This window comes from Anopheles cruzii, chromosome 3 (assembly GCF_943734635.1).
Source record: "Anopheles cruzii chromosome 3, idAnoCruzAS_RS32_06, whole genome shotgun sequence".
NCBI lineage: Eukaryota > Metazoa > Arthropoda > Insecta > Diptera > Culicidae > Anopheles > Anopheles cruzii.
The window spans coordinates 29,490,803-29,509,293 of record NC_069145.1 but is presented as its reverse complement, the minus strand read 5'-3'; the positions used below and the strand labels follow the sequence as shown (position 1 = coordinate 29,509,293).

Here is an 18,491-nt window from a genome sequence, read left to right as displayed (position 1 = left end):
TCTATAGCGCTCCTCATTTCCGATGTTCCATTCCAGATCTTGTGCCAGAAGTTGGGACGGCACGGCACCGCATCCGCGCAATAATGCACGCCACACCTCGAAGGCCACCTGCGAAGGGCTTGCTGCAGAACACATAGCCGTCGTCTGCGTCGGTCGAAAGATGCTACATTATTCAGCTTTACCTACACCTCATCGAAACGCCATTCGCCACGCCACGCGTCTAGCATATCCAGTCTCTTAGTATGTCCAACGAACCGAACATAAATCTTAAACCTCGAACCGCGAGCTGTCGGGCATAGATTGGCTTCCAACGCACGCCGAGCTTCTAGAACAGGAGCGCCCGGGAGCCTACGGGACTGCGGGCCTCCTACAGGCCTCCTTCAATAATTCTGTCGCATTTTAAACTATTCAGCGTGACACAGACACGGTGCCACGATGTCGATAACGGGGTCGCTGGTCGGCTACGAGACCGGAGGCGACCTCTCGATGGTGTCGAAGAAGAACCGGTCGTTGCTCAACATCACCGCCACCTCGACCGCGTCCTCCAAGCAGTGCCAGAGCCTAAACTCCAGCATCTCGCACAGCAGCGTGGTGCTGACAAGCAGTAACACCATCGCCACGACGCAGTACGTCGGTAACTCCGGGTCGCTCCGTCGCCAGGCGCCAGAAGTGTTCCCTGGAAAGCACCGAAGGCGCCGGCTACACCTCAACACGCTGTGGTCGATCTGGTACGGCATCCTCGTGACGCTGCTGCAGGGCTACCTGATCGTGCAGGGCACGCACCGCTACGTCGGCCTGTCGGCGCTTAGCTGGAAGTACGAAAAACCGTCCACCGAGCTGGACATTCAGATCGTGTTCTGTGGGCTCGTGATACTATTCCTGCCGCTGCTGCTTGCCTCGGCCCTGTTTCGTGTCGGCAACCTTGCCAACGATGGCATGAAGCTGGCTTCGGGGACGAAGCTATGGCCCGGATCGACCACCGCTACCGGGCACGACGAGCTCGAAGAGGAAGCCTTCGAGGGAACGCTCCGGTAAGTTGAGTCCTAGACTTCCTGTAACAACAACTTTCACAAGTCGCTCCACCAAAATCGGGAGGTTTCCAATCCGGTATGGTATCGTCTTCGTCTAGAGAGAAGCGCCCTATAATTGTATTTATGTTTGTCTTGTCAGACAATTATTTGAAGCGTGATCTAGCACGAGACGCGCTACGACGACGTGCTACCATGCGCTAGGCAAAGCAATTTTCATTATATTCTCATTACGTGGCACACGATGCCACGGAAGAGCCACATGTTCCGTCGTCGATAGCACGCCGTTCGAGATGTGGTTTCGCGCGACCAACCGGCGCATCGACATTGTTTCGTGAAGCCCTGGAAACCCCTGGATTGGACGAAGTTTTCATGCCGACCCAGGCCGGGAAATGCAAAAGCTCATCAGTGAGCTGGCAAGATTCGGCAGCGATTCTCGCGCGGTTCCGAGACGGCACAACTTTAATTAAAAACTACCCCGTCGATGGCTCATCCATCTCCGAGACCGAGCCGTTCCCTCCGACCTGTGTACGTCGGGTCTTCCCGACGCGCTCCGCTGGTAAAGATCCAGCATTCGTCTTCCCGTCTTTCGCGTCAAGTTCTAATCCTGTTCGAAATGAACGCAGCCATCGTGGGACTACTGTGCCAACTTCGCCCGAAAATTATAGTGGAACAGCGGAGTGTTTTCGTAGCAGCTCAATTAGAGAGTAGAACTCCGAAGGATCTAGGCCATGAAAGTGGGCCCGTTGCAGATGGATGCATCTGTTGTGGTGATAATAAATTATTTTAGTTTTGGGCCAGGTGGCGTGAAAACTGCAGCGCCATCGTTGTGCTGTACGATAAATCTTATCCAAACCACCACACCGCAGTGCAACTGCCATTGAAGATGCCGTTTTTTCGATGCCCTCAGAAATGGCTTCCATCTGAGACTACTCACCTAACGGGGAGGTTCAGATTCCGTCAGAAGGTCCATGGTTCGGTGCTTGAGATTGCAATTCTCATTGAAAATGGGAAAAAAGCAAAAGAATAGGAACGATTTGAAGAAGCAATTGTTGCGTCTTCAGCGAACTTCACCAACACTCGAAGACCAACTAACCGAGGAGCGATTTGAAATTTAGATCTTGCTTAATGGCAGACACCTTCTTGACGAAACGAGCTCCCGCCTTTCTCAGTCCAAAGACCGGCTGGCATCTGTTTGCCTCGGAGTGTCACTCATTTTCGCCCGATCAATCTCATCTTTTCCAGCATCGAGCTGTCGACTTACACACAGCTTAGCTGAAGAGTTGCCCCGGAGCTATTTGAATTAAGTGACTTCAACGTTTTGCATGGCTTCTTTTCTTCGCTTTGCCGTTTCTGTCGGTTGTAGTCGGCTTCGAACTCACTGCCTGTTCAAATGGAAGGCTCGCCTTTGGCACATTCAACTTTATGTCAGTAGTTAATGCCTCATAAAATGTGTGTCCCATTGTATGAAAAAAAATCCCAACGGTGGCATCCTGTTGAGCCAACTGCTACGAGCCACGCGATATTGAAACTTTTATTAACATTAAACGTTTCCCTTCCCTTTTTCTCCAGCTCCCTTTGGATTCACGGTGGACCAACGTCGGCGTTCATACACATCATTACGGCGATCTGCTTGCTGCTGCCCCGACTGCTGTTGGAGGCCAAAGTGATCGAAAATGGACTGCTGCCTCGAGGTAACGTATCGTATGTTGCGTGCTCCTTTTTATTGCCTGGCCCTGGATATGTTTGCCTTGTGGCTTTTTGAACATTAAAAAGCGATCGCCCAACAGCCCCGAGGGGTAATTAAAATCGTGTCAAAACATTATCCGCGCTATCGATCTATTATTGGTTATTAATTAAAAAGGCATCATTGGTTCTCGCCGTGGTCGTTTTATTTCATGTGAATTTTATCTCTCTCTGTATTTATAGTAATTGGTTCCGCGTGTGCACATAAAAGTCAGCGAACATAATATGTGCGAGCATTTTGTTTTTACGTTTCTGGTTATGATGCGAATGTAACACCAGGAACCTCACATCAATTGCATGGAATGGTATCTTGTTTCACTACCATCAGTTTGTAGCACCATCAGTAGAACGAGTCTTGCAGGCATCGCATCGTTTCAAAAGCTGCTTACGGCGAGAAGAACAAACATTTCCAAAGCAAGTTGATACCTTTTTGCGCATGGAAACCGGCGGCTATGGATTGGCCCACGGGAAACCTCTCGAAAACAAATAAAGGTCTCGTATACTCCATTTCAAAGAAAGCATCTCTTTCCATTCTACGACATTGCTCTGCTAGTTAACCGTCGTTCCAAACGTGGGAGCTTTTTCCGCTATTTCTTTCGGGCAGCTTTTTCCGTTGTCTTCCCCGAACCGAAGCGACTAGTTCGGACGGGTAGCTCAAGTGTCTGACAAATTTGGTGACACAATTAGATTAGTCACAAAAATACCTCCATCTTCCGGCAGATGGTAATTGAGTCTAGGATGTAATTTTGAAAACGTTTAACCCATTAACTCACGGTTCTTCGAACGGTTTGCTGTTTAACGTTAAACTTTTAAGTGGATAAAATACGTTACAACTTTTGCACAAATGGTTCTATCGTGTCATCAAGTTGTGACCATGGCCCATGAACAACGACTTCTCAAGCTTTTATAAAATTTTACATCCCGTTTTTTCCTTCGCAACTACGGACCACCCATTCCAAAAGCATTTTCGCAAGTCGGTAAACAATCGCCGTTCCACCGAAACAGGCCCCGGGGCGGTTGGTCATTTGCGGAACGAGTGCATTCTTTACGGCAAATTTTCCCCATTCGAGTAGGAACTCCTACTTAAGTTTCCCACTAAACTACCCTCACGGGCGCAAAATTTACGGCACCTGGGAAGAGCTCCTTCGTTAACTACCATGGGGACAGCACCGACGACGGCGAATTCGACTTCACCTGCACAAAAGTTTCTCTAATGGAAAAGTTAACTGAAATTAAAGACGACAATAAATAAACATGAATTAATGTACGCTCGGAACGCGACCGATAATCGTGCCGTGGCACCGTGCAGGACTTCTGCGAGGGTCGTCCCTTCTAAACTCGTAACGCGTCGGGTATCATCGCTCGGTCGGTGGGTTTGCGTTGCGTTTGGGCGTTAAATGTAATTTCCCCGTTTGATAGCAACCCTGCGGTGCTAACGAACTTCAGCTTCGAAACGGGAGTCGCCTACCGTAGACTTAAAAGCGTGTGTTTACTTACAATGTCACGGCTCACCGCATCGACGACCGTTTACGTGTATTAGTGGGCCCGGAAAAGGGATTGTTCTATAGAGTCTTAGAGAACGAAGTATTCGAAGGATACCTGATACGAAAGGATACGTTTACGGAGCTTTTGCGTCGCGGTATTAGTACCAAATCTGTCGCGCTGTATTGTTTCAATAATTAAATTTCCACGATAAACCCTCATACTCATCAAGTATTTTGAAAGCCCATGCCAAAGGATCTAACCATGTTTTTACATATAATACCCTATCGAACATCTACAGGTCGGTCCCACGGCTTGTAAGCACCAGGTTTCGCAGGGCAATATTAAATTAGCTTCTCACACCCAGCTTGTCACCAGTGACAATATCAAATTGCACGTCTACTGCCCATTTTGTCGACCGAACCTCGACTTCCGGCCATCGATGACACGGTGGTGTGCTCCAGCGTGCAACATGCGCTCGGCCTATGTTTAGAACATGGTGTATTGTTTGCAAATTAGTCTAATTGGATGTAGTCCGACCGCAACGGCCGTCGCCACATCAGTCGGATGCTTTGTCTGGTGTGGAACGGGAAAACCGGGAGCTTGGAGTGCCCGAATAGCCACATCGGGCGCGACTCTTGAAATGACAGTAATGGAAAAAGATTTTTGTAATTTCAATTTTGCGTTTATTTTACTAGTCAGCAAGCAAGTTCCAAATCACGAAGTTAGCTAATTGCTGCATGTTTTGCAGGAAAAATAAGCAACGCTCCCTCCGTTGTCAATTACTCAAAGGACAAATACATGTCCATCCCCTACCTTACATCGTTACTAATTGTGTATCGTTTCTTTAAGGCTGTTCCGTCCTCAGCGCGCCATTTTCGATCCTTCGTTTGAAGGAAGTTTGTTCCCCGTGATGGTCCCCAAATTCCTTCCCTAATATTTCCGATTATCGGGCAGTCCTGCCAGGATACGGTTCCTTTCCGTTCCGTTACACCAGCACGCCGTTTCCAATATAAATTCTCAACCCAACCCAAAGAGCAATACTTCTCAGAAAACTTTTGATTTCGCAACACAGAATTATCGTGAGGGGGGACTTTACGGCAAAGGGCGGAACACGAACCATCATCATGATTTAAAAATAAGTTTCCCTTCGTCCCGATTGCCGTAAGTGGGGTGCCCTATGTCAAAATGGCCAAATGTCTTACCAGTGCCGCATCGGGCTCGAAGACGAAGGCCCACTTCCGGCGGTCGGTTGCGTTGCGGAAACTTTCCCGGCGGAACCATCTGGTCACATTCGCTCACGGGACGGGACACTCTGGAATCGGGACACTCTGGAATCGGGACGCAGAAATCGTTCGATTTTCCAACCGACCGACTGCACCGCGCCATTACGCACTGCTCCAGAATTGATTTACGGCCGCATGGCCACGCTGGCCACCGAGAATGTCACACAAACGGTAAAGATGGACCCAACACAAACAGACACACACACGTAAGGCTTGTAATTTACTGTCACTGCGGAACGAATTCGAGCGGCAGAACGAATCCTCGGCACTCAATAAATGGCCCAGAATTTAGTGACTTTCGATTTCCCGTTTGTGGAAAACAAATAAAAGTTGTATCAGCATTATGCAAGAATCGAACTCAAACATACGGATTTAAGAAGTACCTTATTTAGACTCCCGCAGGCGACCACAATGGCCCAAACCGTGGCGTACTACTTTACTGAGGCGTTCTGAGTTTTTTCGTTTTATTACCTAAATACGGGAAAGGATCCAGGTCCGTGTGCCGGGTTAACGGCCCGTCCCCGGGGGAAATCAGCCGGCCGGCACAAACTTTTCCCATAAAACACATCACCCATGTCCCGTGTCCGGTGGCAGGCAGGGGCTCCACACAAGCGGGGGAAAATTCCCTGTCGCTGCCGAAACGGTAAATAGAAAATCGATACCTACGGATCCGTAAGGAAGAGTTGTGCCGGCGTCGGTGATGTTGGGTAACTTTCTTCACCCATTACAGCCGCAGGTGTAAATTAATGGATTTTTAACACCAATTTGTTATCGTACTCCGAATTTGACCACGTGTACCGCGCCCACACGGGTTCTTGGAGCCTTCTGCTGATTGCAGTGGCGCCTTTTTGGAGCAACACAACTGACCCCGAAGGCTTCAAAACGCTTACTAACTTTTTTGGCCCGAAATGAAAACGATTTGTCAATCATCAAATAATATTACAGCATCCGGTAAAACAAGCCAAACGCCACCTGGCCGTTCCGTCGGTCGGCTGTTTGAAGGGCCAGTTTTTCTGGCAACTTGCAAAATTAAATTGGAAAATTCAATCAAACAGCGCCACTTTCAATGTCAAATGTCGTCTTGTTCGTTTCGTTTTTTCCCGCCCGCATGGCATTTGCTATTTATTTGATCTGTGTTCATGTTCGTTCTTTACCGCTAGCAATGCCATTCGCCACGTCAACAAACACGTCACCGCGAACGACAGCTGTCAAAGCGCGACGCAACCAGCTTCCGCGACACGGTGCCACGGCACCGGCACCCGAATCGGAGGAAATTGCGAAAAGTGAAAAGCCTTCGCTCGACAAATAGGCCATTTCTCTCGGCTGACGGCTCGTCGGAAGAAGTATCGTTTATTGCGCGGGGTTAGAGGTTACGCAATCGTTCTAATTTTTTCAAGGACCAATTACAGGGTGGGTCATTGGAAGTCGAGGCATCTGTTTTTTTCGAAGAAATACTTTAAAAATTACATTAGAAGTACATTTAAAAAAATCATTGTTTTTTATATATTCAGCCTGTATAAATCTTTGGTCTGATAAAACGATACATTAAAAAAGTTCCAATCTTTTCATACTTCCAAAAACATAAGGACTCAACAAAACGCACCCTGCGGGCGCTAGCTTCTTGTGGTTTTCTTGTAGAGAACTTGTGCCATCGACAGAACCATCCCAGATCGGACAAAAATTCCGCTCACCCCTAACCGCTAACAACTATGCTTCGCTCCAAAGCTTCGCAAAACTTTGTTTGCCTGCAGCGTGTTCGCAGCACGTTTTTCAGCACCAAGCATTCTCTGCCGGTCCTGGTGTTTGCCACTATTTTCCACTACGGCTCGGAAAATATTAAAATACAAATGAGTCATTAAGTCTCCCCGGTCGCTTCCTGTGGGAAGTGAGTTCTTCACCGGCGACCGGCGACCGGCGGAGGAAACATAAATTGTTCGCCACACACCCGTTCGACGTGCCCGAGTGTGTCGCATCGACGCCAGCCGGAAGCCACCAAAAGCCTAGACAAATAGCAGAACTATGTTTGTTTTCCACCCCCCACGGGGGCGGGCTTATCGTCTTTCGGCGTCGACGGCTGAAAATAAAGTTACTTTACGAGAGCGCCACCTTCCAGGCAGCTTCAGGTTCGGGTTTCTCCCGGCACTTGCGGCCGGAAATTGTGCGGTACGATAAGGAAATGCGCCAGCCAGTGCCGCGGCCGGGCCAAACTTTCGTTATCCGTTGCCACGGCTCGCAGTCCCCAAAAAGGAAAGCGAGGGCTGGAGTAAAACTTAAAATCTACACACCTTGCCGCATGTTTCCTGCAATTTACTTCAAAAACGGAGCGCCTAGGCCGACTCCAGAGTGGAAATGTGTGTTCCGTTAACAAGGCACCTGCTCAAAAGTGAAGAGGAATTGTCCCGACGACAGGAGTAAAGAGCATGCTAGTGATATACGACGGTTTATGGGTTATGAGGGTTACAAGATACGTAGAGCCCGTAGTTTCAACGACAAGCGGCTTCTAGACGGCTGGTAACCGCAATGTTCTACGACTTCGGCTCATAGAGCTGCACCTGTAAGGATTAGAGCGGGTGTTAAGATGCCAATGTAGAACTGTTCGAGAAGAAATTGATCAATTAGTACAATCCAGAGCGTCGGAGCGATTTGAAGTGAAACTCTTGAAAAACACTGCTGGTTTTCAATGTCTAATTTTGTTGGCTGAAGCCTAGGACGTTTAAAATCGGGAGTTCATCGGGGAATCGGAAACTCGAGCTCTATCTCAAGGAAGTGTTGACGAAAGTGAATTGTTTAAATATGAAATGACGCGAATTTCAATGTGCTCTAATCTCTCAAATGCTCAAATAAGAATAAAATATTCCGATTTGAATTTTTTTGTAAAACGAAAGGCTTTTCTGGGAATGCCTCACATCTGTGTTTGGATACCCGTCCGATCACCACGACGGGCCATCACAATGGACCATCTGCTTATAATTTCTTCCGCATTATGTTTAAGTTGTGGGAAATTTTGTGGATTAGTGTTCCTTCTGCTGCTGTCGAAGTATGGCCAAACATTGACAGGATGCTTGCGTGATGTTATGCACGAAACTTTCAAGTAAATTTATCTGCAAAAAGGGAGTGATGAGCTCGTAGAGCTCAAAAGAACTTATACTACAAGAATGGTTGTACAGAATTTGCCTAAAATTCATCTTCAAGTAAATTTCGTCGTCCACAAGTACAAATCTGTCGTACTTCTTTGGATCCGTTGAGTACAATTTTCGAAAGCACCTTTAGGGCTTTAAAATCGGTTTCAATATCCGGTTTGAACAAAATCCTTCATGAATGTTTTTCCTCCGTTGCGAATGGTCGTTTTTTAGTGCATTTTTGCGCAATGTGACCAAATTGATCGGTATTGCATTTTTTTATTCTTGATTTACCAGACCATTGACATGAGTGACCAAGATAAAGCTTCTCAGTCCGGCTTCCGTCGGTAAAAACTCCTCTAAATTTGAAACTGGAAACACTGGAAAAGGATGCATCTGCCACAATAAAATGCTGTTGCTGAAAGACATTAAGTAATTCTTCCCGATTCAAAGGCCCGATTGGTCCCCTTGGTTTTGTTGAATTCCGAATGCTAGGTTGTATTTTCTTATTTATTTAATTGAACGTCCGCTCAAAGTTCCACATAAGGGGTGTATCATATAATTGAGGAATCAGTATCAAAAATTGACCCTGGCTGAGTCCGAAGGTACAAGACCGCTACGCCGCTTTAAATAATGGTAAATCTTGTCCAAATAATGGCTACACCAATATTATCCCGGAGAAATATTGTCCCTCAAACACCGTGCCATGTTTACCTTTCCTGATTTTCTCCTCTCCTCGGAGGTCGAAGCATATTGTCGCTCCCCGGCAGTCAATCCCCACGGGGGCGCCCTCCGAGGGCGTTACATGATTCGGTTGAGAAAAATTGAAAAATTGAATCCATATTTTTCCGCTCATCCGTGAAACGGACGACGCCAATGATTGAACGCTAACGACAGCGAGGTGCTGAACATGCAAACAACCCTTTCACTCCCCTCACATTCCTCGGGGCGGATAAAATGTATCGATGGGTAATGTTGGCCTTCTTTATGATCCGCCTCTCCCCCCGTCAACACACCGATTTGGTTGAGGAAGGAGGCCCTTAAAGGTGGCGTGCAGTTTGGCCCATTCGAAGGATATGATTTCTTAAACCCCAATGTGCGGTGCTTCCTTGCCGAAGGGGTCGCACCGTAAAAAGGGATCGACCTGGCCGTTATGCTGTTGGGCTCGGGCGGGCGATAGGCGCAGAGGTTTATAATCGTAAATGGCACCGAACCGGAGCGGAATAGACGCCAAATTGATTTTTTCTTCTTTCGCCACTCGAACGCATCGAACCGCACCAACAACAGCCTTGTTTCGGGTAACGTGTTTGTAAGTGAGTTTGGAGGGTTTTCATTGTGAACAACATCACGTCGAAGACGTCGTAACCCGTTTGACTCCATTCATATCCACGAAACTCCCCTTTTTATTTCGTTTGTCATACATTCGCCGTTGCTCCATTTGAGTGATAAGTTTGATGGGCAGGAAGAAGAAGGCATTCGTTTCAGGGTTGAAGGGGTCCGAGACCCGGGAAACACTGGGGTCAGGAGCAAAAACAGACATCACTCGAGGACGTAGTTTAGAGTAGTTTTAGTAAATGGCTTATCGCTGCGACTCGAAACGTTTCTATCGATTTAAATGGCCCCAACATTCATCACCTACACACACCATCGATCGATGCGCGCTGATGTTTGTGGCATCTCGATCCGGCCCGGAAGCCAGTGCCGCCGTCCTTCGGCATCACGTGTTGCTCAAGGATGCTCAGAGTAGCGATCTGTACGGGTGTTCACCTGAAGCGGACTATAATTTACCGTCGATGCCCGGTTGGCAGTTCCCTGGAGATGGCAGGCTCGTTTTCCGCCATTAAGTTCGATGATAAACGGTTGGCAATTATAAACGGCCAACGGGTGAGGCCCATTCCCGCATCCCTGCGCATGTTTCGCATGTGTACGAAACATAACTGCACTTTGGAGAAATGCATATTCTGCCCACACCCTGCACCGAAAGCCCACCCTGAAAGCGAATGCTTTCAATTGGTATTCAGCGAGCTCACGTGGGCTCATGAAAAGCAGCTCGGGCTCATGAACATGAACGAGGGTTGATAGAAAAGGAGATGACTTTTGGGAAATTTACGAGTAGTCTTCTGGGAATATCAAAGGCAAATTGCGTCCGAATTACAGTCGAACGTATTTCAAACTCTGATTTTAATGAACGTTGTTTAATTTCATTCCACTTTGGATGGAACGAAGTTTGCGAAGTTGGCTAGTAAAGCATAATTTTTATAGTTTTTACTTACATGTCGGTTGTCACAAGCTCTTGAAAGTTTGTCCCGTTACTGATCGAGCTAATGAAACAGAACAGAGAGCAAGAGAGAAGTCCGAAGGTGACACAAATCACAACGACGACCTCTCTCTTTGTCACTCATTATCGTACACACATTGGCTGCACGGCACTCACTTACGAAACGGAGGAAAAAGCAACGATTTCAGTAATCAACTACTTCCAACTTACGCAATACTGGTCATTAAAGCTGATCACTTAGTATTCCACGTTAAGACTAATGCAATGGCCGAATTGTTTGGTTATCAAACAGTTTTACGATGTCCGCTACGGCAAATAATTTATGCCATGATTTCGCCAAGATACACCGACGGACTGTGCGATCGAGTGATCGAAATTCGGATCGATAGCTGTCAACTCGTTACGTCGCTGTCTCTTTTGCACACACACGGGTCGCATGGTCACCGACAAGCGTTTGAGACGATCTAGTCAGACACAGGCAACAGTTAAACAAACAATTGATATCGTTCTGAGAGTTCAACAATCCAATTGTCTAAAAAACATTACGAAATTTTGCCTCCTTATCTTTAATTTTTGAAATTGCCTAACAGAAAGTAAATTCGATGCCGAACCCCAAATGGGAAACATTTCAATTAACCCACTCAGCGACAGCTTTCCTGACGTGTATTCCTCCCAAACGCCATTTACATTGATCGCCACCAATTAAAGCCCGAGATTATGTCCCCCTCAAATACACACACATCTCTCGAAGCCCGTGTCACCTTTGTCTAATGCCCCCCTAAACGACGGTCTTCGTTCTGGTTTGCAGATGTTTTAAGCTTAGATTATCTCCCGGGCAATAATCTCGTATTGCGTCGCAATCGTCCGTAGCGGATGGCCCATGGCAGCGCGTCGCGTCACTTCCGCAATGGCCACCGGGGACCAGAACAATGGCCAACAACGCCCGGCTCTTCACAGCCGGGCGAATTTGCATAACTAATGACGGCTTTCTGACTGCCGGCGACCGGTCGCCGGTTGAGGGGCAATGTGCGACCTGTCTTTGATGGAGCTATGTTATCAGTGCACGTTACCGTGCGCTGTCACTCTGAGGCTCGAGAGTGTCGTCACCTGGAGCCGACATACGACGGTGTTATTCAAATTTCAAAAGGATTTACAAATTGCAGCATAAAACAAGTTTCATCCAACACCGCTGTCCTTGTCGAGCATGGCGCTAACATGTGTGCGTGTGCGGCTCGAGGCAAATAATGAGAACGATGATGACGATGGTTGGCTGCAAAAGATCAACCGTTTCGGGCCCACGTGGCTGACACTGCGCGAGCACGGTTTGCGTTGGAGTGCGAGAAATGCGATATCCGTTCTCGATGTGGCGTACGGACGACATTTGAGTCCATTGAATCAATAGTTCGTTTTAAAGCAGCCCCTACGTACGCCATACTGGTAGGACTTAGGACCATGTCACGGTTCCGAGATGGCTGTTGGTTTCATTTTTACGCAACCCTCGTAATGCGGAACTTTACGTCCTTTAAAACGCAAAAAAAGATACACTAAGATTGTTAAATCAATAGAGACAAATTTCTAAGCTTTCTTTGTCTGCGAGAAATCGCTTGGCAAAACCTTAGCCAAACTCTGATGATCCTTCTTTCATTCGCTGTCCATTTACATAATCCCACAATGAACTCGTCGATTGGTTGAAAGCCGGATACAGCCCCACGTCACGCTGTTCGCTGGTTGTTACTTCAACCAGCGAATTAAATTTCACCAACATTCCCCTGGCCAAATGAACCTTTTCTGCCGCCGTGGCTTTCTTCTCCAAAACAACAAAGTTCGATTATACGCTACAACGACTACGGCCAATCTCACGGTACCTCCGGGTGACTTAAGTTCGTTAAGAAGCCACGTTCTTTGTGATGGAAAAACACAGTAAAACTGAGACAGCGTCAAAGCGTTAGAATTGAATCATTCAATAAAGCACTAGTGCTGCCGGCTATCCGAAGGTCGGCCTGGCCTTTCTTCGGTCCCGGAAACGTTGCCAGAGCTGTTGGAAAACAACATTGAAAATGTGCCAGAAAAATGTAAACTATCTACCCAGAAGGCTGGAGGCCGGAAACAGAAGAGCACTAAACTAACGGCCAATCAAAGGCCAAACGGAACACGCAGGCAATGATCCAATTTGCGAAAAAAAAAAGGGACGCGCAACCGATCCGTGCCAGAAATGGAGGGAAGGCCGACGGATCTGAGCCAAGTGAATCGCGGCCGCCTCCGTCCGATGCACCACAAAGCCCTGTTTCGAACCGGAAACAGATCCCGACACCGGTCCCTTTTCTTATATTTAATTCGTTTCCATGCTCGCTCGCTCGCTCGCTTCAGGGGTTTATGTATGTTATCAATAATGATGTTATTGGTGTTGTTCCATTTCCGTTTTTACGTTTCGATTTTCCACGGGCTGGCTCCGACAGCTTCTGGCACCGACGACACACTCTCTGGGTCGTTCGAGTGCACCGTTTCCTTTTGTTTCTTGCGCTATCTTCGATCGGTTGGCGAGAAATTTCCATTTGCCCCATGTTTACCTTGTGCCTTCGACGCTTTTCTTGATGTTTAAATGGCTAATAAGATTTTTCCTCTCGTGACAACGAACGAACGGCCCGACGACGGACCACCGCGCTTCGGGGGGATTTTTCTTTCCACCGCTTGTTGTACACCATTTTTCACGAGGGACAGCCGGTCGCCAGGACGCAAAATGATTATTATTCAATGAAATGAAATTGAGAAAACTTCCCGCGTAGAGAACTCGGATGTCCTTTAGATAGAAAAAGGAATCACCAAACCAGGGTGGTCACTTTGGCGATGAAACTTTGCCGTTGCACAGGGAGCTTTCTCCCGGAGCCCATTTTGTGTCGGACAGCGTCGGTGTGAAATTATTTTCTAATGGTGCCATAATTGTATTTTCTACAGACATTTTAGCTCATTTTAGTGTCTGGTCGGCGCACGTTTTTTATTTGTTTTTCACGGAAGCCGAGGGGAGAGTCCACGGAAATAGATTTAAAAAAATGGTGGGAAATTCTTTGTGCCGTGTCGGGTTGTGTCTTGCGACGTCGTCTTCCAACTGGCGGCAGAGCTGGTCTGTTTGTCGATCGAAAATACTTTCCACTGCATTCATTCGTTCATTTTCTGTGGTAGTCTCACGACCGCGAATGTTATTTCCAATGCAAACAATTTTTCCGCATTCGCAATGATTGCAAAGCGGGAAACCCCCGAATGCATGAATGGAGTAGAAGGTATTTCTGTATAAATATTTAATCTTGTTCAGAGCAGCGCCCAGGGAAATACTCAAAGTACCGTGAAATCGTAACTACGGCAGAAGGAAAAACTATTTAACTTAAATTCCCCATCGTCGGTGATTTTATTTCGCGCCCCCCATAAATCGGCGAGGACAAAATATTGTAAACGCAATCGCAGCGAAAGAAAAAAGAATACCATTAGGCGATGCTTTTAAACTCATTTCCACATGAACTCTCGCGCGTCACGGATGTCCACTTTTGTCACTTTGCCCATCCACCAGGTCCAGGGGCGGTGCTCAAGTCATGGTCACGACTTTCGGCCGTGAAAAACGTGAATAAATAATAATCTTGCGGACAAGTACCGCAGCAGCAGCTGGAGCTGGAGTTGTCGCGTGGACGGTTCGTTTGGTTTCGGTAAACAAGCGGAATGTTTCAGCATTTCTGCCAGTTCCGGGAAACGAATGTCGTTGGAGCGTGTTTTTGTGAAGTTTCGTGGTGGGGCTGGAAGATCCACTCGAAACTTCCAACCAACAAATCCGCTGCCGTCAAATGCACGAACCGCAAGAAGGAATTATTTCTCTGTACCGTTTCCGTATCCGTGAACCGAACGCCGATGCGCTAGCTGCCGATATATTTGTTACTCTCTACAACTTAGTTTGGCATACGTAGTGCGACAAACATTCCTCGATACCGAGCCTATGCCTGTGCTACGATTAGAGAAGTATATTTAGCAACGTACTGTTGCTCAATCTCTTGAAAAATCCCCAAAAAACATACAAAAATAAGACTGAAGAGAGAATTCGAATGAGCATTAAACATCGCTTAAGAAATAATTCATCAAGTCTTAAAATATTGTTATTGGAAAATATAAATCATAGCAACCAATCATTTTTTCTCACAACTGATAACGTTTGTGCGATATTGAAGTTGAACACATGCTCGAGGACAGATCTAAAGGATTTCTCCGAGTACCCCAGAGTACGACGGCATTAAAATAACTTTAATTCTTATTGAACCATTATAACAAGGATTATAAAACTAAGAAATGTCTACTTTGAACAAAGCAAACAAGAATTTAATAAATAATCTTCTTCTTATACACACATACGCGTTCCATGTTTTTCATTATTTCACTTCAATTCGTTCATATGTGTAGTAATTAACTATACTTATCGTACTAATAAAATACGAACACCGTTATGCTTTAAGCGTTAAAGAGCATAACCTTGAACTGGTGATCTTCAGTCCAGTCAAATTTTATTTATGCTTTCCTTCAACTCCAGAACTCTTCGCCGAGCTCGACCCACAACGCACGAGAATACGTACAAAGTTACAAAAATGTCCTAATTAAAATTCCAATCCCTAAGCCCCGAACCTTCGTGACGGGGCAGCCAAAACAGCGATTCCATGTCCGTCGCATTTCGTAAGGTTTTATTTCTCCGGTCAAAAGAAAACGATGGAATGCTTGTAATGCTCCCCAAAGCTTAACTGATCTCGCCAACAAAAAAGTTTACCATTGAAATAAGCTTTCGTTATTTGATCCTCTCGGTGGCCACCTTGCGTCCAACGCGAGTGTTTATCGGCGCCCGAGGATCAACTCCGGGATTCGGCCACCGAGAAAAGTTGGGAACCTTTTTCCCGACTTTTAGGGAAGCCACCATTTGAAATTGTCTTCACCCGAGCCCACCCGAATTGTTCAGCCATCCCCGACCCATCGGCCCTGTTCGGTCGGTGTAAACTTCTGTCGCCTCCGGAGTCTCCCTCGTGAAGTGTTTTCACTCATCTGTTGTTGTTGGGGAGGGTGTGCGATAATTTTTCCAGCGGTTGTAAAGTTCTGGCTTCCCGCACACACACTAACAAGATTTCCCGCAGAGCACGCGATCCCGGACGATGGAGCCTTCCGGAAGCACCCCAGAAGAGGGCGGCCCCCTTTGTTCATCGGCGCGCGATTAAAGGGAATGGCGGGAAATAAACAACTTCGTTTATGTCTTGTGTCCCGCGTTATCGTTACACACGAGGGCCTACCATCACCACGGGTAGGCCCCTTGGTTGGTTAGTGTCCCTGCTCCCGGGCCGAGTAATTGCTTCAATCCTGGCCCAGCAATATAACAATTCCTGCACAACACCCAGCCGGCCTCGTAGGGTTGGCTGTGACACTTTATGAACCACATCCACATCTTCCCCAATTCTGGCGATAACCTTCGCTGGGGTTGAACTCGCCAACCGCAACCTATGACCTCCCGGGGGAATACTTTCCCAGCCGGGGTTTTTCTCCGGACCTAACTACGCCATGGTCGTAGAATAAACAAAAACCACAGAAACAAATAAATACTGCAAGGATGGCGGACGATAGGCGAATGGAGGCGATGTTGCAGCACCAAACCGAAACCGAGCCATCGCTGGTGTCATTGACCAGGTCCTGCTTCTGTGGCTTTTGTGACTTCAACTGTAGCATTTCATGTGGGAAGTTGTATTTTTTCATCCCTGGAGTTTACTTATCCTGTTTTGATAATATTAGGTGTATTCCTAGAAATCCGCAGTTTTTTTACCAAATTGAATCATTTATTGTTCAAAACTCTTTACAAACTGGTCACTCAAAGTACTGTCCGTCGCTAGCCAGTACTTTTTGCCATCTTTCTGGCAATTTTCGGATTCCATCGGAGAAGAATGTCTTATCTTTCAAGGCAATCCACCGATCAACGAAGTTTTTACATTCTTCATACGAAGTGAACCGCTCCTCAACCAATCCATGTGCCATTGATCTAAAGAGATGGTAATCGGAAGGAGCCAGATCTGGGGAATACAGCGGGGGGGTTAAGACCTCCCATTTCAGCATTTGAAGATATGTTTTTACCGGTTTCGCGACATGCGGCCGGACATTGTCGTGCCGCAGAATGATCTTATCATGCCTTTGGCCATATTCTGGCCGTTTCTCCTTCAATGCTCGGCTCAAATGCATTAGTTGGAGGCGGTAGTGGTCTCCGGTAGTTGTTTCATTTGGTTGCAGCAGCTCATAATAAATTCCGCCACGCTGATCCCGCCAAATGCAGAGCAGAAGCTTGGCTCCATGGAAATTTTGCTTGGTCGTCGATGTTGTCGCATGACCAGGATATTCATACGATTTTTTGCGCTTGGGATTATCATAATGAATCCACTTTTCATCGCCAGTAACTATTCGATCCAAAAAACCTTTGCGGATGTGTCGTTGGAGCAGTTGTTCACTCATGCATAAACGGCGTTCCACATCCCTTTGCTTCAACTCGTAAGGCAGTCAGTTTCCCAGCTTTTGGACCATTCTCAACGCTTTCAAACGTCTGGAAATTGTTCCTTGGTCCACTCCACATGCATCTGCAAGCTGTTGTTGTGTTTGGCACGGGTCGCCTTCCAGCAATGCTTCCAACTCTTCATCTGCGAACGTCTTCACTGGTCCCGGGTGCTCCTTGTCCTCAGTGCAAAAATCACCACTATTGAAGCGCCGAAACCGATCAAACCAACCGGTTTCGCCTATAATAGCATCGTCATAAGCCTCCCTAAGCAATTGGCATGCTTCGGCTGCAGTTTTCTTCAGATGAAAGTGATACAACGACACTTCCCGCAAATGACGCTTTTTTGGCTCAAATTCGCATATGGTTTCGTGTTAATAACAATCTCACAATGGCAAAATTGACAAATTTGATGATGCAGATTTGTTGGCAGATGCCTAAGCTTGACATTTGACAGTTATTTGATGACATTTGTGCCTTCTATCCAACAGTAGAGCCACCTATATGCAAACTGCGGATTTCTAGGAATACACCTAATAGTTTATGTAATATATCCTTTTTTACACTACACTTGCAAAGACGTTGACCTCTCTACTTTAACTGACCCAACCCAACATCATACGACGCCGAAGTTCTGCTTTAAGGTTGCATTCCCAACACCAACGACCCGGCGTTGCACCGGCGACTGGCTGTTTGTTTTCCTTCCATTACTTGCATCCTTGCGCTCGGTGAGGAGCCATAAAAAATTGCAACACAATCAAGATTACACCGCCACCGTCAGCTTCGGGCTTGGGGGCTCCTTCCCTTTTCCGGGAAAACGAATTATCGATTCAGTTTGTTGCGGCTGGATCTGGCCGGCTGCTTGTCGGCAATCGGAAAGTGGCTAGCGAAGCGAACTGAAGGTGAACGAAAGCACTGAACACTGTTGTTGTTTATTGTGGTTTCGCGGTTCCGTTCTGTTTTCGCTGATTCATTCGCGGCAATAATTCGAACTCAGCTTATCATTTCTTG

The 18,491-nt window shown here is 46.9% G+C and overlaps 1 protein-coding gene across 1 annotated transcript in view; it reads left to right on the top strand.

The window, feature by feature from the left end:
* Positions 1-435: 435 nt before the first annotated feature.
* The window catches only part of LOC128270184 (protein tincar), a 32,350-nt gene continuing 14,294 nt past the window's right edge, over positions 436-18,491 (top strand). Inside the window, exons 1-2 of the mRNA XM_053007589.1 lie at positions 436-1,031; positions 2,601-2,722. Of these exons, the coding sequence (XP_052863549.1) occupies positions 436-1,031; positions 2,601-2,722 (718 nt within the window). The remainder of the gene's footprint in view (positions 1,032-2,600; positions 2,723-18,491) is intronic.